Raw genomic sequence first — 20,884 nt, 5'->3', positions numbered from 1 at the left:
GTCGGTTTATTGCGCAAAAGCAGCACAATCGATGCGGGGGTTTTTTGTACCTGGTTCGAAAAGTACTAAACAAACAGTGAACATGCCAATCTGAAAGATCGTCCTTGAAAACGTTCCCATTCCCCATCTGTCGGTCAGCTGACTTTCTTTTATTAGCACTTCATTAAAATTCATTAATTGCTTCCTTTCTCCTGGGCGCAGCCAGAATCAAAAGTGGAGCTGTCAAAAAATGAGAGCAGGAGCAACTGTCCCGTGCTCTAGATGCACAACCTGTGATGCACCCCCCCCCCCCCCCCCCCCCCAGCCCGCAAAAAAATAATAATAATAATAATCTGTGCCACAAACATGCACACAGAGACAGAGACACGAGCCAGCACAACTTAAAGAAGTAGACGTAAATTTTATTTACTTGTTCTGTACATAAAGGGTCAATACCAGCACAGGTGTTAACCATGGGAAATATTAACACATGTATATGGTATAAGAAAATAAAAGGCACAATTTTCAATTCTTAAGTAAAAGACAGGCTTTCCTAGAGTATGAGAAGAGAGCACAGTAATACTGTTAATGCCATTACAAAAACCATTTAGAAGCATGAGAAAAGCAAGTTCACCTCAAGAAAAGAAAGAATCAGGGTGTATTGCTTAATTAGTAGATTTCATTACGTTTGATGAGGAAAAAAACCCAAACACTGGTGTACACAGACCAGGAGGGATTCAAATTAAAGTAACCTTTATTTATTAAGGAAACAAATGACATTAAGCAGCATTTGGCTGAGAGAAACCATCCTCCCGAGCCAAGAGGTCATAAACAGAGGCAACCAGCAGGCATTTTTTTTTTCCCTTTGTAAATGTGACCATTGGTACTTTTTGTGTAACATCGCTCATTGTTAACAAAAAAAAAATGCTTGACTTAAAAAGCGGACTAAACCTAACACACACAGAGAAAAAAAAAAAAAAAAAAAAAAAAGGAGGATAAAAAAGCTGCACAACACGACTGAGTGACGGCCGTCCGCTGCTCTCAATGAAAAGGAGGAAGAGAGGAAGGTGAGAGTTCATTTTACAGCAGAAATCAAAGGGGGGGGGGGGTCGGCACTGTTTGCATAAACGTTCAATCCTGGGCTGCTACTCATTAAATATGTTCATTTGCAGCGCTGTTATGAACATAGATGCTTTTCATCATTCACACACGGTCTGTTTGCATATAAAGAGACCGAATATTGTGCACAGGGCAAATATTAAAGGGACCGAAGCTGTGCGAAAGCCTTACTCGACATGAACGACATCAGGTTTGAGAGGGCGCTCGGGGATGCGTTTGTGTTACTCTCTGGGAAACATAAAGGCATTGATGGGATCTCATTGGCTTAAAGCGAAACATTTCTGACCTCGAAGCCTTTAAATGCAGTTTATCACCTCAGCGGAAAGCCTTCGGTAGTCATGCCCAAACTGCATTTTTAGCTAGCCTTGTAGTCAGATGCTTGTGGGAAGTGCTGGCCATGGCCGCTTGCTGTTACATTTGGACTTCTTTTTTTTTTTTTCTTAAACCTGTTTTAAAGCTTTGCACTTCCATGCAGCGAGTTGAAATTCAGCTTCTAGTGCTGTTGGCACTACGAACCTGCTATTCTCTCTAAGCAATGTCATTTGAGTCGCACGTATTGTGGTCGACAGTAAAGGGAGGTACCAGCGAGTCGACGTGCAATCGGACCCTTTCACCGGACGTCTTCTCCATGTCACGGAAACATCACAAATAAAATAAGACAAAGAGAACTGTTGTTGATCTTGTGGCACCAATAATAATAATAATAATAATAAAAAAAGATGAACTCACATATGGCCTTATCATGTCCAACAAGCAAAAAAAAGATAAACAGCTCCTGTCCCAAGATGAAGAGCGAATCATGGCTCTCGCTTCATCCCGCCTCCAGTCACACGTCACGTACACATCAGAAACCAGTCAGCCTGAATGAGTCACGACAGAGAAGTGTGTCTGTCCGAGTGTGTGTTAGTTAAGGTACAACAGTGACTTGATTGTTTGGAGGAAAAAAAACAACATTTGATTGGCTGGTTGGTTCTTCGTTGCCTCAGTGCTCTCTCATGTCCATAGGGATACTTGCTGTTCCCTACTTTGTACAAATGTCCTCACGTCAACAAAAACAAACATACACCAACACGCTCTAAAGTCCCACAGACTTCAAACAGAACAAATATTCAGAGAGTCAGAGGAAACAAAAACAAAAACAAAAAAAGTGATGGAGAATACACGCACACACGCACACACACACACTGATGCCCAGTGATCTGGAAATGAAAAGGACACTAAAATGAGAAAACATGGAACCCAGCCTGGAACCAAAACACTGGGGGAAAGGGAGCTTGGAGAAGTGGGGTCAGGTTTTTAGTTTGGATCCAATTTCCAAAGCTGTAAACAGTCCGAGAGCCTCGCGACGGTCAGCAACAACGGGAGGCGTCGCTATCATTGTACCAAGCAGGCAAGCATGTAACCGTGGTGACACTGGCAGGGGGGGGGAGACGGGCAGGGGGGGTTGAGACAGCCAGCACAATCAAGGTAAGGGGCGATACTGGCGAGAGAGAGAGAGAGAGAGATAGAGGGTCCAGCCGGACTCTGAGGTCAGTCACTCTCATCCGGATTCAGGGGGTCTATGATTTTGACGTGGGTGAACGGGAAGAGGCCCCTCCGTCCGTTCACCTCTCCTTCCCACTGACCGCTGATGTTCATCCGCGTCACCTTGACGATGTCGCCAACCTTAAAAAAAAATAATAAATTTTTTTTTTAAAAATGTAAAATAATGAAGAAAAGCCAGTTAGGTTGGTGAATGTTTTACAACATGTGTTATAGGAAAGAGGAAAGAACCTCACAGTGTGCGTGACGTTAACCGTCACTAAAAAACCACATCCTACCTAAACTTCCTGACAACACAGGACACGATCTGGAAGTTACACTGAGGTACCCAAACAGGTCAAACTCACAATGAGACCGGCTCATTTGTTAGCATGTCTCCTAACAGACGGACAAGCAAGCAACATGCATGGATGACTTCTAAAAGCTGAATGGTCATCAGCCCCGAGTGAAATCAGATTTTTTTTTTAACATCGTCTGCAACACTGAAGGTGGGCTGAATGATAAGCAGAGCTTTCTGACTATTCATTCCAAGCAGATTAGATGATAAGAGACAAAGCCAGAATTAGGTCCAGTCAGATGGTGACCCGTCTAGGTAGTTAAAAAAAAAAAAAAATCTTACGAAGTGCTTCTAGAGCTGTGTTCCAGGAATCAAAATACACATTTCAAAGACAGATTTCTAGACATTCTGTCACCTGAAATCAAAGGGTGGGGGGAAGAGCTGCTTCATACTGAATGTTCAAAGAGGAGTGAGCTGCTCACTGGATTGCATGCTTCTTCTTTTTCACTGTAGATAAGATTAAATGAGACAATAAAAGGAAACATGACAGCCCAGCGATAAAGACAGTGAGTGCATTCAGCACGTTGTCGGCCTTTAACACCTGATCCAAACTAAAGCAGCAACACAGAGTCTGTAGGTCTTTTTTTTTTTTTTAAAACTCCAGAACTCAACACTGGGCGTCGAAGCGGTGGACAGTGTGCACACAGCTTTCACTCAGATGGGCTTTGTGACACCGAAGATGACCCCAATCTGTTAAAGCCATATGTTCTTCATCGGGATTAGAAGAGAAACGGCTCCATCGTCAAATCCGTGATTGAAAACGCTTCGACTCCAGAGCGAGGCTTCAGGGACGACGAGTCCTAAAAAAAATATGATCTGTGTCAACAGTCCTTCACACGAAACCTGGAGTCCTGACTGCAACGCTTCGTCGTCAGGAAACTCGCCCCCCCTTAAAGAAGCGATGATCCAAAACCTGCTTGACCCCCGGCCAGTTTCAAACGGAGAGCAGCGATGTGAAAACGAGACTTGCGCTGCAGTGAATCTGTGTCCACAGAGATCACAGAGCAACAGGCTGAATCTTCACTCAGAATGGGGTTTGTCGTTACAAATGTGGACGCATTACATATTCTTATTTTCCATTCTAAAAAGAATTAAACTAAAACAAAAATCAGTGTGGCGAAGAAACACAGCGACATCACCTCGGAGAGCGCAGAGCGTGAATACGAGCAGCCAAATTTGGATCTGGCGTCAGGGGGCGTCTATCTGATAGAAGGCTTTATTTGGGAAGCAGCCACAACACTTCAAGGTAAAGAATAGATGTAGAACACAAGTCAAAAGATTTCCTTTAGTTGTGAATTTTATGACGTTCCACTCGATGTGCTTTACTTGTGTTTGTTGATTTGTAACACTCGAGGCACTTTCACAATAAGAGTTGGTTTTCTTTGGTCAATCGATTCAGCCACACTCTAAACTATGAAGGGATCACAATCTGTGCGCCTCACTCTGGACCGACCGATTAAATTCAGTCCCACATTCAGGACGATGTACACAGTGAGACGCTGATATTTAGATCCAATCGGAGGAATCTAAACTGGATTGGTTTTACAGAGAGAAGATTACAAATCCTGATCATTAGAAATCCTTTTAAAGACAAGCTGTTGGGTTAAATGTAAATAAGAGACTTTAAGGCCTCCATACGTGTGGGACTGAGTTTCAGCCAGCCAATGACAGCCCGCGGCTCCGTTTGGAGGGGGATGCGAATGAAGCTGAAGAATACCATTGATAAATTTAATCGCTTCAGCGCAGACGAAGCTCGTTTCCTGTGGGACAGTCGGGTGTAACCCTGAATTTCCCTCGGGATCAATAAAGTATCTATCTATCTATCTATCTAACGCACCGGCGGTTAGCTTGTGCTAGCTCGCTACATTCACAGCTAGCTTGCAGCGCAGCTACAGAGGAGGGGCCCCAGTATGAATGTGTTTACAAGCTCCAAATCTACCTTCAGGTCTCAAGTTATTTTTAGGCTGTGATGGGGATGCTGTTTCTAACAAAGTTTTTCTACTAGAGCTGCAGCTATCGAGTATTTTAGTAATCAAGTATTCTATCGAATATCCTGATCGATTAATCGAATAAATAATACTTTTGCTTAATTAAGGTTTAACTCGTCTCGGGTCGTCCCTACAAACCTGCTTCTTTGCAGCTACCATGGTAACGCCTGCTTGTTACAACCAACCACCTCTGCTCTACAGCTGCTGACATTCACCATATCACTGACAGGGTCCCAAATAAACTGTTGGATTCACTGGTCAAGGTGGCAGGTAGATGAAACATACAGGCCAAACACGTTGTAATGGCTGAAATAACAAACAGTGTTTTTGTGTCACATACACATCTGTTACAGTCCATTTAATTGAGAAAGCATTATGTTCTGTTTTATCTATTACAGATGTAAGATTCAGCAATCAGATCAGGAAATTGAGAAATTTAAAATATATATTTGCTTATATTTATTAAATAGGTAGTTCTCAGAGCCCCCTGCTCTCTGATCCCCCCTCCCCCACTGCATTAACATTATAGACTAAAAACTAAAATCCATCAGAGAATAATAAATTATTATTCCACTAAACAAGTTCTCTCATCATTTAGCTTTGACAACATTAGACTCTTGATATAATCAGCCTGTATATGATTACACGTGCATCTGACTGCTCCTGCTGCGCGTGCATTCAGTCACAGACTGAGACTACAGAGACCATAGACGTACGTCTATGACAGAGACTGTGAGGACGTTGCTATCGTTATGTTAGCTGCAAACACGGAGAGAGTGAACGGAGAAAAGCCGACCGTTTGACCAGATCGCGTGTTCCCGTCTCGGTCGTATGGATGACGGATCAACCGTGTGCTGACTAAAAGGTAAAAGGGGCACGCTGCGCTCGTGTGTGTGTGTGTGTGTTAGCGCTGAAGTGTCTGTGTAAGAGTCAGAGTGCAGCAGAGAGGAGCAGGTAGCTGCAGCTACATTAAACGCATTTTATACTCACAGCACAGTTTTGATGACAAAAAAAAAAACCTAAACGAGGCCTCGAGGCAGCGAAAATTCCTCGATGAATTTTTGTGATCGAATTATTCGAGGAATCGTTTCAGCTCTATTTTCTACATTTTGATTATACTACTTTATTTTTTTTTAAAAGGTGTTTCAGTGGAGTGGTTCACTCATATTCAGCTCAACAAATCGTGAACTCGATAGAAGAATAACCCTCTCCTCCTTCACTTCTACCGGTGTCAACGCTGCTGCTCAGCCTCCATCTTTACTCGTCAGGTGTTTGAAAGACTCGTCTGCCTCCCGCGCCGACGCTGGCGCACGTTGTTTCAGCGGAGGCGAAGGCAGAGTGATTGGGAATATGCGCTCGCTGTCGCAGCTCGTGACGGAGCTTCATTATCAAGTCGCTGCCATCCCGGTTGGAAGAGCCCGAGGAGTCGCAGTCGCAGGCGTTTGTCTGTGTGACGGACTTAAAAAGGAGCACGGCACTAAACAGAGGGAGCCCGACATCTGTGAAGCAGCAGTTCATGTTTCCCACTTGTGGAGAATATTTCAGGCACCGCGAAGAAGAAGAAAAAATAACTCCTGTTTCTTCCTGTAATATCAAAGACAAGTGCCATGTTACTGCACAACCTCAAATAAATAATCCAAACTTGGATTTGAATTAAGCAAGAAGGGCTACATTTGAGTCGGGAGCGTTGATACAGAGGCGTCCCAGAAGAAACGACAGCTGCTTCTGTTTCAGTCTTCAGGGATTCTCTGTACAATAACACAAACGTTCATCCTAACCAGCCCTTTGTCGAGGGCTTCCCTCGAGCGCCGGGCCCTTTTTTTCTACTGCTGATTCTGATCCAAGAAAAAAAAAAAAGTTCAACACTCGAGTTGTTACCTGCTGCTGCATTAGTTTATTAGTTAGCGGTTAGCTGTTAGCGGCTAGCTGCTATCATATGACGCTATTTACATAGCGGCTATCGTCATCCGGCTGACACGCCGTCTACCAAATACGGGTGGCTGTAGAAACGTATACGGGATCGGGTTTAAGCTTTTCAGTACCGGTATTCGGCAAACATATTCTTTGCCAGAATTAGAATGTAGCCTAATCAGATATTTAGCGCACCCGTGTAGTAAGCACGTCTATTAAATGTAGATATTTGCACGGCCTAGGTCAAGCCGTGCAATAATTTCAAGGCCATGTTTTTTTTAAATAGGCCGTGCAAAAAGCGGTTTCGCGGTAGGCTACCTAAATCTATGCTTCGAGAAAAACTTTCAGGACGGATGTGACAGATGTCCGTCTCTCTCTCTCTCAAAAACGTGTCTTGATAGCACTTTATATTAAATCAATATTCAGCTCCCAGACAGGTTTCAGTAAAATTACATTCTTACCAACAAGTCAGTTCAAACACACCCTGAGAAGAACCAAGGGGCGTTTTTTTTTTAATTTTTTAACCAGCCCACTTTTTCAAAAATATCTGCAGTGATTCTCTAACTGTTCAGACACGAGTACAACAGATACTTTATTGATAGTGAGTTCAATTCTAAGAGTAAACGGCCTCCATTCAAATGAATATTAGTTTAATAGAAAAAAAAAAAAAAAAAAAAAAGAGAGGCACTGGAGATCACCAGAAGCCGACACGGTTGAGCTTTTTTCTCTTCTCGGGAGGCGAGCTGGCTCGCTCCTCCTCGTCTGTGATTTCTCTCCAGTTATTCAAACTTGTGCGCTCATCGTCTATTTGAGAGAAGCACTTTACGTCACTGCGCTGCAGATGAACCAAAGTACCAACCTGCAGCCTTCACGAGGAAATCAAAGCTTCCTTACTCCTTTGACAGCTGACTGAGCAGCTGGACTCAAAACAAAAGTTAAAAACATGAATCACTGTTACTCCGAAAACCCCCCGAGACCAACGTCTACAGATCAGTCAGAGGACCCATACGGTTATAAGAAAAGTGAATATGTTCTTTCACTATCAGCACAAATGAGATTTCACAACAGCGGCAGATCGAAGGTGTGGAAATGTTGGCTGAAGAGAAGGAGGCGAGGGAAAAGTTTGATCTGACGAAAGCGAAAGTAAGTGATGCACACTGACGTTTAGGACTCATCGTGGTCACAGGCATCTTCATTTACAGCTGCTTCAGAGTGAAGGCTAACAAGGAAGGATTTCAATCTCTAGTCCCCCCCCCCCCCATTCGCCTCGTCCAGTCTACAACTGAAGCTTCCCCACACGTCGCTGCTCGCGTCACACGTGTGCCAAATAAAGCCGCGGTTCACTTTCTAATGTGCGCGTCTCTTTTTGGAGGGCGGTAACTGAAGCGATGCTCTGAAACTTTGGCTAAATATGACGGGCAGCCAGCGGAGCCCTCGATGACTGCTTCGACTTTAATCACAGCAGCGTCCGGGTGATCTGCGTTGTCAACATGAAAGACTTCACTGAAGAGACGGCGTCCAATAATTAAAGGCCGTTTGTGAAGGACTGATGAGTTGGACCGTCTTCTCTTTGCATACACGTTTGTTATATTACCTGTTTAACACTGCCGTCTGTTGAGCTGCTTTGTAAAAGCTTGTAAGTATGCAGGGTTTTTTCCCCCCGATCATTCTGTACTTCATTGGTCGGATCATTTTGGTGGGTTAGCGTTAATATTTGTAAGAAGAGTGTGCCAACAAGCCGGCGTGTCTATTCTACCCTTCCCAGAAGCCCACTTTCATCAGTGTTAATGTTATCAGTTGTCAATTGTGTCGAGTTACACGGAGCAAGGAGCAGAAAACAAGGCTAATGTTGTTAGCTAAAGCTCGAGTAGCATGCCCCGGGTTTCTCATCGGGCACCATGTCTCTATACGAGTCACAGAGATGCCAAACATCACTGTGCCCTGCATCCTGCGTCACTTCCTTAATATCACCGATGACGAGCCCCCCCCCCCCCCAACTGGAGTGGTGAAGCAGCTTTATATACATGAAGCGTCCGTCACATGCCTCGACACGCATCAGCCAAAGTCAAGCAGTCAGAGCGGACGCCGTGCCGCAGACTGAGCTGGTTAGCAGAAACCTTCGACACAACATGAGAACACAAAAAGGTGAAGAATGAGTCACAGAACTGTGGTCGCACTTTGTTATCTATCAACAGCTAGGAAACACGTTCTGCACTCAATTTAGTTCCAAGGAAATGAAACGAGTGTTTTAGACTCCTGTGACTTTTAGTCTTCATACAGAGCTCAGGAGCTCAGGAGCCAGCTGCTTGGCTGTAGGCCTGAGCCCAATAGCGTGTTTTTGGGCTCTGGGTATTCAGCAGGGAATGATGGAATATCTGGTGGTTTGATTCATTTCATTGATACAGCAGTGAGTGTCTGTAAGGTTACCACGTGGTAGGTCAGGACACTCTGCCCGTGTCTCACAAAGTCTTCAGCATTTTGTCCTCCCTTTAAAACGCAGGTGTGGTGTTCACTGACCGCTGTGAGGGTAGACAATCAGGCACCCCCACCAAAAAAAACAATATCCAACGCAATTTGGATGGGATGGGACGCAGAGTGACAGCTTGGTCTTAGCTGTTAAAAAAAAAAAAAGTTTGTGGAAGAGCTGCAAGTCATCTCAAGACATTTTCACACATTGAACCACAACGGCGGTCGTCGCCCCCCGCCCCCCCCCCCCCTCCTTTTTGAACAAGAGAAACTACCACAGTAGAGCCTGTTAGAAAAGCAAATCCACTGTCTGTATCCAAGGCTGAGCTGGACCTCAGTGTGTTGTGTTAAATCATTGCAGCACTATGATAGTGAGCCCGACACATGACCACTGGACGGGTGTTGCAGCTTCAAACGTGGCTTTTTTTTTGGGGGGGGGGGGGGGGGGGGGGGGTCCTCAGGTGATGATGACACTGACGGTCATCATTGTGTGACATCATTGTTTTGGGTGGGCTCACCGAGACCCACGCACGGACAAGTGTCAAGAGGTGACACTGGTGTGAAACCTTTCAAAAAGGAAAGGCTTTAGGTTGTATTGCCGGCACTGATCTGGTATTCGAAATTAAAGGTTCTGTTAAAAAAAAAAAATTCAAATGAAAACTAAAAACTCTTTGATTCAAACAGTCAAGTCATTTATAAAAGTTGTTGTGTACATACGACTGTTGAAATCACACGAAAATATACTTTTCAGTTTTGCGTTTCCTAGCTGTCGTCTGTGTGAAGCTAACCAGCCGTAAATAAGAAAGAACGCCAGTGAACCAACTGCAGCCATCGTAACGTGTGCAGTGAGTACACGGATCTGTCCGTCTGACACGCTCCATCAATCAATAAAGCGGACATGTTCTGTTCCTCATTTCTGTACACAGAAGCACTAAATAAAAAAGTAAAAAAAAAAACACAGTGCCACGTGTTCTGAATTAAGCGATCGTCAGATGCGACTATTCTAGGGCCATAAAATCAGAGTTCATATTAAAGTGACAGTTTCATAATGTTGATCACACAGCTCCGTCTGTTGTTTATTGAATTAATAGTGATTTTCCTTCAATTTGTCATCCCTGCTCCAAGAATTCACAAATACTGAAACCAACTCATCAGGGCCGAATATTTAAACTCTCACTACCACACTTGATCTCTAACAAAAGCAGCAACCCATCAAACAGCTCTATCAAACAGTGAGTGGGGTTACACCTCTCTCAATCAAACAGCAGGGAGGAAAGGAAAAGTCAGAATTTCAGTGAAATCCACCATACCTCAAGAGCAAGAGCGGTCTTGTCATAGGCACAGGGCACACGTTTCTGGATGGCCTTCGCCATGACAGGGCCGTTCTGCATGGACGGTAGAGGCGTGATAACTGCTCCGGGCGTTCCAGGGGGCATTGGCGTGGGTGTCTGCGGCTGGGCGTAGGCGTGGACGAGTGCGTGGGAGGGCTCGGGGATTCCATAGCTGTTGGAGTTGCGAGATCCGTGCGAAGGCTGGCCAGGGTGAGGGGAGGGTCGTACCAGTTTCTCCACGTAGGGCACGGGGATCATCCCCACGCGGCCCTCTTTACTCTTGGCGCTCCACCACTGCTCCTCGGGCTTCTCCAGGATGATGAGGATCTCCCCCCTCTTGAAAGGGAGATCCTCCGCATCGCTACCAGTGAAGTCGTATAGAGTCCGCACATACTCCTGGTTCTCCTCAGGGCCACCGATTGGCTGGATGGGACATGCCACTGTGCCTGGGTACCTGAGGAGATAAAAAGTGGAGGTTAGAAAAAGAAAAACCTTCCAGTTGATGATTTACACTTCAGCTGTTTTCATATATGCACCCCTGTTCATATCTACATTCACTTGAACTATAATGTTACCATCTAAAACATAAACATAATGTTTATGTTTTAGATTGTTTGTTTTTAACCCTGCTTGTAAGGTGTCCTTGGTTTTTTTTTTGAAAGGCGACCACAAGGCGGTGTAAAAGCGCTTTGAGTAGTCAGAAGACTAGAAAAGCGCTATACAAGCTCAAGTACATTTACATTTACAAATAAAACTGTATTCTTATTATTTTATGTGTAGTTAAAAGGAATTGCGATAACGACAAAAGAGCGGCGAAGAACATTCGGACGAACAGAAAACACGACGCTGCAATTTAATAACGCGCACCAAGATCACAGAGGGGGGAATTCTCCTGATAATGTCCTGCTGTGTTATCCCATCAGCACACTTTGGGGAAAAAAAAAATACTCTGGGTCTGGCAGGAGATACTCCAGGTCAAGTCTGGGCGAAAAAATAAATAAATAAATCTGCAAGTTTTAAGTTTTCTGCATGTGTCAAAGTCTGATCAGAAATGCTCCCATCGATGAAGCACATACAGGTTTCCTGCAAACAAATGTACATGACCCAATTCACATTCGTGAAAACGGAATATCGGCTTCTAATGAAATTTATGGAGGTTGGAAAGACTTTCATTAAAAAAAATTTTTTTTTAAAGCACGATATTACAGGTACATGTCTGTATACAATCCACACACCATAATACAATCTGAGTTTGTCAATGTTTTCTTTTTCTCCAACCAGGTGTGTCAGGGCACAACATAACCTAACTAAAGAAACAGAAACATTGATGTTCACAGTGCTTGTGGGTGCACCAGTTTCAAACCTGGAACGCTTCATGCTGCGTGTCAAATCCGAAGGGTGTTGCAAGTCTGGCTGAAAGTGGGTTAGTTTAGATAAAAATAGAGACCCCGTGTTAACCTAGATTATCAAGTGTGACACATCCAAGAGGCCTAGCTGGTATCGTGTGCATCCTCTGACAGTGGATGGATACAGCCTGTCTCCCCTTACCTGGGTGCCGGCTCTATCAGCGTGGTCGTATCCAGGTAGTGGATCTTGTAGAAATCCAGTAAAGCAGGAAGGTGCTCAAATTCCTGATCGCCGATCTTGAACCTCTTGCTGGGCAAAGAGTTGATGATATAGTGAGACACTTTGGAGTTTTCAGACACTGACAGCACGTAGTCGCCGGGGCATGTGGAGGAGTCTCGAACCAGAAACATGCCATGCCTCTGTCCTTGTAACCTATTCTGTGCCTCTTGTCGTGACACGGGTCCAAAATACCAGGCGGACCGGTCAGATGATTCAAACCGAGCGGTTGACATCTCTGTTCAAAAAATAAGTTAAAATCAGTCCACACGTAAAGGGGGAAAAAAAAAAAAAAAAAATCATACACCAAACCAGACAATAAATTAAAACGCGTGTGCGTCGTCGGAATTAGCCAATCACAGCAAATTGAGGGATTTGGAAGATGCAGGGGCAGGGCACTCGTCGCCCTTTGAGAGAGATCTCTGGTCAAAAACAGCAGACTCCGGAGACCTCGGTTAAAAAAAACAAACACAAAAACCCAAAACAAACCCTGGCGATCACTTGAACAGGTTACGGCTGTCTTGATCCAACTTTAGAGCATACTGTGGTTCCGGCGTTCACCCGTCAATGACTGAGTGATAGTTTGGCCAAAATAGAAATATTAAAAACTCACGACAGACAAACATCGGCGGAGATCGAAGCAACATATGATCAATGAAGCTTCCCCTTTTTGTTCCGCCTTCCGAGAAAACCCCAGGCTTCTCTTCTGATAATGTGTCTCCTCCAGTCAGTGTCAGCTATGAGAACAGGAAAAGGTGGCCTCAGTGTTTCATCTGATAAATCCTCGTGTCTGCATTGGGCTGCCGGTCGCCGCAGCAAGAAGTCGAAGTAATAACTTTGTATGGTCTTGTTCTTATGGGAAGGCACGCGTCGTACAAGTGCGGGTTTGTGTACCCTTTCTCGAGTCGGAGCAGACTTTTGAGGCAGCACAGCAAAAAAATGGCGGCCTGCAACACGTCTTCACACCAAAAAATGATTTCACAGAAGCCGCTCGTGTCCTGCGCCTGCATATCAGGTGCTCGCGCGTTAAGCTGTGGCTCCCGCGTGCAACCGTGACCGCTCACGAGGGATTCCGGCTCGAATATCCAATATTTAATACTTTCACTTGTTTCTGCTCGTCCCCCCCCTCACCCGAAGTGCTTAGTACGAGACCGAAAAATGGCGTCGGGAGGGCAGGTCCCGCTTTCTATCTGCACGTCACAGACGCCTGGAGGGGAGGTGGGAGGAGGAAGGGGGTGGGCGGGTGATGACGACGCAGACAGCCCCCCCCCAAGTAGTGAGCAAGGTGTCAATCATGTTTCCATGACACAGCTACTGTAGATAACACAATGTAGGCCTGTCGCACTATAAACTGTAACACTGTATTGTTGTCAGCACAGGCAAATAATCACTCAGCCTAACAGCCCTTTATAACAACAACAAAACAGTTGTGTTGTTCTTCTAGGTTCTATGAACTTTTGTTTTCCTTTTGAAGTAGGCTCAGCCTTTTAAAGTGTATAGCTATCATTAAAGATGTGGGTTTTCACCATCTTGTTTCTTACTGATTAAAAATAGGCTGTGGGTGTAGTGATATTCAAATACCCTGGCAAGAGAAGCCAAGCATTACTAGCAAAATAATTGTTTTACAAGACAAAGGAGGCTACTCTACGAAGACTAATGGTTCTGTTTATTAAATTTTCACCAAATATTGTAAAATTCACATTGATTTAATATGCATAAAGTTGATCTCAAATTAAGAGACATGACTGACAGTCAGTGAATCAACTAATATCCTACTTTAGGCTTCTGTTGTACAATATTAAAAAGGAATATCATTTTTGTATGTCTGCATTGAACATAAATGTGTATAAGAATACCAATAGTTAACTTGCAATGTAGTTATTTATTGTACATGTAAATGTATGACAATAAAGGTCAATCAGCTAATACATCACTGAAGTCCTAAACCTCAAGCGGTATAAAAAAGACTACTGTTTCTCTCAAATGATAAATGATTGTCTGCAGATTCCATTATTGTAATGATGACTGTCAAATGTGTGCTAATGTGAATTGCAATATTATAGACACAATTTTATTTGCATCACATTCTATTTCAAATGTGTAGCTTACTTCAGGAGTACCTTGGTTGTTTAAAAAGTTAGTAGTAGTATATTTGCTAAATCAGTTTTGGCCATCAATTTAAAATTTCGCCTTTTGGCACAATGAAGTTGAAGTCGAAAGTTTGACATATTTCTTTATTTTCATTTCCCTTTGTTTCAACTTCTTCTCCTTTCAGTATCATTATCTTTGCACCAAACTATGACACATTGATTTGGAGCTCCCAAACCTAATATACCCAACCCACAACACAATATGCTGGGAAGGGGGCAGTGAATTTAAATGCAGGGAGCAGTGCCTCCAAAAGAAGTTTTAACACAGAGCAAAGCAATCCAAAGAATGTGTGAGAGAACACTGACTAAGCATAAGAAGCCGTTCAATGTGGTGGGGACAGTTTCTGATGAAAATAAAATAAATCAAGATGTCGCTGTGTTGCTCTGGGTGGCGAGCTTTCAGTGACCATGCCTCACGAGGCTGCAGCTGGCACAAAGCAGCTCTCATCACTGCAGCACTGTCTGAATGTTAATAGATCTGCACCCAGTAGGTCTGAATAGCTGGGCCTGCCAATTCCCATTTTTTCACAAAGACGCAGTGATGCAACAAAGTGGAAAGAACAGAACAAACAAGAGTTCGTCCTCTACAAAAGTAAGGAAAGTTATTTATGTTGTTGACATTTAGGATGACATTGTTAAACTCTCAGCAGTTTGACTATAATAATCTTGGTGTTGAGGCAGGGTATTGGTTTTAACCTTGTTTGAGACTAATGTTTTATGGCAAGGTTATGACAGGCATGAATCAGTTTAAATGCAGGTGATAATTTGACTTACATTATACTGCTTTAATTGTTGTTAACATAATCTCTCAATGCTAGGTTTGAATCAGATGACCTCCGAAATATGTGACATTTCTGGAAGAAACCTAAAGAGAACATAATGTCTTTTTCACCTTTTTATACAGTTCCCTGTGGTCTAAATGAAACATCTGTGCTGTGCTTTGGTCCAAATATAACATAAATCAAGCACCAGAGGAGGTTTGTGACCCTGTAGAAACCAGCTCTCTGAGAAAGCTCTGTTTGTCTCTTTAAATGAGTTTCCCTGGTGAGCATCATATCTTCTCTCGCGAGAATAAGATTGGGGACCTGGGCAAAAGTGGAGCCCCCATGCATACATGGGTTGAGACACCAGTGGAGGGGAGAGTATATTTTTTTTTGCCACAACCTCAATTGTGATGTCACAAGTTGAGCACAATTTAAAACTGAGCAATTTTCTCTGAGTGGTCAGACTTATTCAGACCACGCACAAAGGACAGGATGGATTTATTTGACATTTTGTGGCTTTAATGTCCCCTTTGATAAAGTTATAACATACTGTAGGCTACATGTGTAGGTTGTTACTGTCAAACGTGTTTAGGCTTTCACTAAATAGATGCTGAAGTTTTTTTTTAATTCAGAAACATCACCATCTAGTGGGTACATGATGTAACTTCTGTCTTTAAATTAGAAATAGAAGTTGTATGCATTTTTGACAGTTTGAGGCTTAATATGAACCTTGTGGAGGTTTGATATAAGCGATTCGTTTAATGTGTAAACGTGGAGCTTGGAGCTGCGACACTGAGCAGTGATTGAACACTGCTGGGTTGGCCTCCCTGTAAAAAGCTATTATTTTTGTGACTAAACATGATATTGCCGACAAAGTGGCCTATTAAGAGTAGAGTGGGTATTGTGTGGATGTAAACAGGAGAGCTGGCAGAGAAGTATAGCTTGATTTGTGAAGCATTTAATGACAGTATATTCATGACAGTATTGAAGGGATGTTGCTTCCTTCAAGTTGTAGTGGTGGAGTATGCAAACCTAGGTTCATGCTGGAAGTTGTCTGCCCTGTCTTGCTTTTGTTCAGTCCTTACCTAACACGTTGCACAACCAGAGACTAATGTGTGCTAACGTTGTGGAATTAAGCCAGGTGCTTTCTCAGTTTGTTGACATGTACCACTGTTCATCAATGCTATCACTGCGGAGCATATTCATGTCACAGACAGTATAACGTTTCATCAAGGTAACCTTAAATGACAGGTCGTGTTTTTATACCTTTATCAAGCATAAGGAATATTTTAATGTAACATGTCAGTGTTTTGAATTTAAATGTCTCGCCTGCAGGCTGAGGACAAACGTGTTATAATTATCATTATAAAAAGTATAATATTAATGTCATAACACTTATCAAAACAGAAGTAAAAAAAGAAGTGTTGGAATGAAAACCCATGATGAAAGATTTCGTATTAAACACTTCCTCATAGTTTGACCAAGAGCTCTAAAAAACGTGTCAACAGTTTTAACTCTACATGAACCCCAGAAGATGCCTATCTAACTCAAACATTTAGAGAAGAAGAAAATAAAATGGTACGAGAAGAAAAACACAATAGGAGTGTCTTTGTCTTTATAACATTTAATGGTTTTGTTTTCTGCAGCTGTGTTGTACTGTGTGTAAAGGACTGGTTACATTTGGCCTGTTAAAAGTTTCACACTGCATAAAGTGTAATTACAAACCAATACAAAAAGTGCCTGAGATAAATGCCTTTTATTGCATCTTTCATTGCATGTGATTTAAAGACTTCACTTTGGTTGTTGTTGCTGGTTTAAGTTTTGAATACTTAACTGCTTTTAAAGTGTTTATAATTTATTTGAAATCATTCTGCCATCATTTTGGCAGAAGAATAAATGTGCAACAACAAGTAAAACAAAAGTCACAAAATGAACTACCTTTAGCTCAAAAGTCCTAAATGCACTTTTTTAAAATATAAACAGTGCTACTGTGTTACTCCCAGTACAATGCAAGATCTGAGAATGTCTTTTCTTTTTCTGTGCAACACTTTGAGTACATTGTTGTACTCATCATAGACAACATACTGTGTATCACTAACACACATCATCTTAATGGTACAATCACTTCTTGTGAATAGTCTTGAATGGCCCCCATTCCTGAGATGAGAGTTAGCTGGTGCAATGGTTATAGGGAGTCTTTCAGTGCACGGCCCTTTTGAGACGGTCTCTCTGCACGGCTCGGGTCCTCCTCTGTCTCTCTGCAAGGCTGGAGCTGAGGCTTGGTTTGAGGGCCGGGAGGACCACACCAGACTGAGGGGGTCCACACCTTAAAGGGGGAACATGCCAGGTTGGCTGTTAGACTTCAGTAGTGTTCTGAAAGACGTGGTCATAAACAGCATTCAAAGCAGTTTTATATAAATAAAGATTGTTTTTTTTTTTTTTTTTTTACATACGCTTTCACTGGAAAAGTTTGAAGACCAAGTTTTGGTAAAACTTTTTCTTCATAAGATTTGCTGGAAAAAAAAAAGAAAAAAAAAGAGAAAACACATTATCACAAAAGTACTATGTTTTTTTTTTTAGGTTCGCGGTTAGTATACTGCATGTAAAGTATTTATATTAACGTCACTTTACCGGGTACCATCGACAAGGTAGGCCTTGGTCAGAATGAAGTTTTCTGGGGTGATTTTCTTGCTGAAAACAATATCTTTGAGCAATGCCTTCACACGCATTATCTACACAAAACAAAGATGTCAGGAAGTCACTGGACATAAAGAAAGGACGAAGGTGTGCTGAGTGACACCGCCTGATGGTGGACGCTTACCTCCTGAGATTGTAAACTGTTGGCGTTGTAGAGCTGCCGAATGATGACCTCACACTCCTGCAGTGTGGGGGCACGTGGTGGATGAGAGGGATCGCTGTGGATTCGCAAAGGCAGCAACGAGGTGATGAGGCCCCCTTTTACCTCTGGAGCATGGTCCGTCCTCGTTGATTTCTGCATGTCGCTGTTATCTCCATAGCTTCACCAGTGGGAGTGTATCAATGAAAAGTAAAACACACATTGTTGAGGGCCGTTTTGTTCGTATTTCTACAGCTACAGATCAGAACACACGATAGATTCACTGCCCTTTTTTTTAATTTTTTTTTTTTATACTTAAAACAAGGACATCAATCCAACTGCACATCCTGGATCGTTTGCATCAAGTGCTTCACCAAGTATCTGAACTCATCTGGTATGTTCTCTGCTGTTACGGTGGCACGTGTGTTTTGTTCTCAGTATGAATGACCGAACGGTTTTTCATGTTGTTTACTTGATGAATGTGCTCGAGAAAGCTTCACCTGAAATGTTGCTAGACATATGATACCAGTATGTACAGCCCGACTGAAAAATCTGAGGAGGATTTCTTTGAGAGTTGTGATGTTTCCTCATCTCTAGCTTTTTTTTTGCAGTTAGGGAAGAACAAAAAGTGAATTAAAGAACATGTGCGTCTAAGCTTATGTCACAGAGCTTCCTGTTTCGTTATCATATATAGTAGATGCTAACATGTGTGAATGAGTTGGAAAATAAACAAAACACGTCTAATCCCCCTTCACCACTACTGAAGTAGGTAGCGAAATAGAAAAGGAGAGTAAGAAGTAGCTGGGCTTGGATTCACCTCAGTGCTTGGTCCTGTGAGGATCGCAGGTCCTGCAGTGGCTCCTCCAGGTAGAGTCTGGTACGGGCTTCACTTCCCTGAGTAGGCGGTCTAATACCTCGTAGACTACGTGTTGCTCCTTAGAAATAAGGGTTGGGGTAGGATAGAAACAAACTGTAACTGCTCTCGCCGTAGTCTAATCTATGGACTATGGATTACATCTTTACAACTGCGACAAATATTTGAGAGATTTGAAATACGTCACAATTTAGAGATACGGTTTGAGAGAGCAGACACCCTAGGTTTGCATTTCCTGATACAGTGGGTGCCCTCTTCTTCATACATCCTGAAAGAACTCTGAACGCGCACAGAAGAGCAGAACAAACAGGCAGCGCAACTCACCTTTTCGACTCGACTTGGGGGGCTCCATGATCAGCTTATACTGCAGCTCTGCAACGCCCACGTAAAGAGAAGTTTAGAGGGCATTATAGTGTAGGGAGGCCAAATCTTATAACACAGTCCCAGCAAACGTGGCTCGTCTGTTGTGATGGCCTGAGGAAAGAACGACTTGGGGAGTCTCCAGGTGGGGCGTTGAGGTGAACTTGCCCTGTTCGGAGGAGTGACACCAGATCCCCACCTCCCACTGAGAGACATTAAAGCCTGCAGTTGCCATGCAACCACTAGATTGAATGTCTGTCTTTTCAGGAAACAGTCAGGTCTTCAATATGTATTTTAACTGATTATAGGCTGAAAAGACAAAGCAGGTTACTAAATGGAGCCCTTGTACAAACAAAATAATGGTATAGAGTCAGAACACGTTTGTTGCCCTCCTCGGCCACATGTCGCCTGAACATACAGCTGAAAAGTCCTTAATAATACATAACCCACTCCCTTTCTATATGAAACGTGCGTTGTTTTTTTGGTGTTACTTGCCCCTTTAATATATTTCCTCATGGAAAAAGAGTTAAAGTGCCAATTCAAGTTAGTTCTTGATGTCAGCATGGTTTTGCTTTTTTTTTTGTCTAACCCTGCTGCTACTTTTTACTGACCCCTGGTCAATGGTCAACAATATGTCCAAAATGTGCTGGACGTGTCACAATAACAACACCTTTGTGGTAAGCCATCATGTGTTACAAACACAGCTAAAGTAGCTTAAGCCTACTGTATATTGCATTACAAGACAGTACAAACTAACATAAGTGAAATTCTTCCATCACATGCTGGTGTCTTCACCTTTATTCTCCCGTCTCAGATACTCTATCTCTGCATGGAGCTTCTCCAGAGTGTCCTTATGTTGCTGCTGAAGGAACTGGATATTTCTCTGCATTGATGCCACGCGGGGGTCCATGTCGCCATGACAGTGCACCTCTCCTCTGTCTCTGTCCGCCGCCGGCGGAGCGGCGGGCAGAGGGGGCAGCTGGTTCGAAGGTAAACGCCGTGGAGAGCAAGGTTTCCCGAGGCGGCCTACTCGGCTCCACTGTGGTAAATGCCGCACTGGAGGAAGCTTATTACTTGACATTGCTTTTGGTTCATTCAGCTAACGTGTCATTCTGCTAACCTTGTTTGCTAGCAAGGCAGCTTCTCACACAAACCAAGATACGCTTGCTAATAGTAAACGGACTAGAACCATTTGCCAAACGTGTTTCGTTCCTCCAACCAGTCTACACAAATGTAGACGTGTAAGCTTCATATAGTTTGTCCGACAGTTGCAGACTAAACAGTCGGCTAAAGTCTGTTGACGGTAAACAGCTCAAGTAGGCTACCCTCTGTTACTTTTGCACTCATTTGACGTGCGCTTGATACATGAACAACGTTGCCGTGACAACCAGGTCCTTCTATTTTTTTCTCCCCTCGCACTATGTCCCGCCTTCTTGGTTACGATTGGCAACGCATTCAAACATATACAATTGATTGGTTAGGCACATTTAGGGGCGGGACCTATCCTGTAAACGCTAGTGGGCAGGTTCGATCGTCTTTTATTTTCTTTTGAGGGCCTGCAAATTATTTAGTTGATCATTTTACAGTTTATCTTGTTTTCAAAG

General features: G+C 43.2%; 2 protein-coding genes across 2 annotated transcripts; both read right to left on the bottom strand.

Annotated features, from left to right (window-relative positions):
- Nucleotides 1-380: 380 nt before the first annotated feature.
- Nucleotides 381-13,514, bottom strand: crkl (v-crk avian sarcoma virus CT10 oncogene homolog-like). Its single transcript, XM_079363642.1, has 3 exons — nt 12,222-13,514; nt 10,653-11,127; nt 381-2,763 (listed from the first exon to the last, which is right to left on the bottom strand). The coding sequence occupies exons 1-3, from the start codon at nt 12,530-12,532 to the stop codon at nt 2,629-2,631; spliced, it is 921 nt and encodes a 306-aa protein (XP_079219768.1). The 5' UTR covers nt 12,533-13,514; the 3' UTR covers nt 381-2,628.
- A 3,437-nt stretch (nt 13,515-16,951) lies between these two features.
- Nucleotides 16,952-20,649, bottom strand: ccdc74b (coiled-coil domain containing 74B). The gene is made up of 7 exons (XM_079363641.1): nt 20,076-20,649; nt 19,245-19,292; nt 18,864-18,981; nt 18,032-18,227; nt 17,842-17,942; nt 17,664-17,723; nt 16,952-17,536 (listed from the first exon to the last, which is right to left on the bottom strand). Exons 1-7 carry the CDS (start codon nt 20,359-20,361, stop codon nt 17,410-17,412), a joined length of 936 nt encoding a protein of 311 aa, XP_079219767.1. The 5' UTR covers nt 20,362-20,649; the 3' UTR covers nt 16,952-17,409.
- Between the last annotated feature and the right edge of the window lie 235 nt (nt 20,650-20,884).

The sequence above is a fragment of the Symphodus melops genome, assembly GCF_947650265.1.
Source record: "Symphodus melops genome assembly, chromosome: 16".
Lineage (NCBI taxonomy): Eukaryota > Metazoa > Chordata > Actinopteri > Labriformes > Labridae > Symphodus > Symphodus melops.
This window is presented reverse-complemented; position numbering and strand designations above follow the sequence as displayed.

What these genes read in the sequence shown, in the direction of transcription:
- crkl (XM_079363642.1), bottom strand. Translation starts at nt 12,532, where the DNA reads ATGTCAACCGCTCGGTTTGAATCATCTGACCGGTCCGCCTGGTATTTT. An exon ending in CTGATAGAGCCGGCACCCAG is followed by an intron (nt 11,128 to 12,221) that starts GTAAGGGGAGAC and finishes TTATCTCCTCAG; the next exon opens with GTACCCAGGCACAGTGGCAT. An exon ending in AGACCGCTCTTGCTCTTGAG is followed by an intron (nt 2,764 to 10,652) that starts GTATGGTGGATT and finishes TTTTTTTTTAAG; the next exon opens with GTTGGCGACATCGTCAAGGT.
- ccdc74b (XM_079363641.1), bottom strand. Translation starts at nt 20,361, where the DNA reads ATGTCAAGTAATAAGCTTCCTCCAGTGCGGCATTTACCACAGTGGAGC. An exon ending in CCCCAAGTCGAGTCGAAAAG is followed by an intron (nt 18,982 to 19,244) that starts GTGAGTTGCGCT and finishes CTTATTTCTAAG; the next exon opens with GAGCAACACGTAGTCTACGA. An exon ending in TCACAGGACCAAGCACTGAG is followed by an intron (nt 18,228 to 18,863) that starts GTGAATCCAAGC and finishes CCACTGGTGAAG; the next exon opens with CTATGGAGATAACAGCGACA.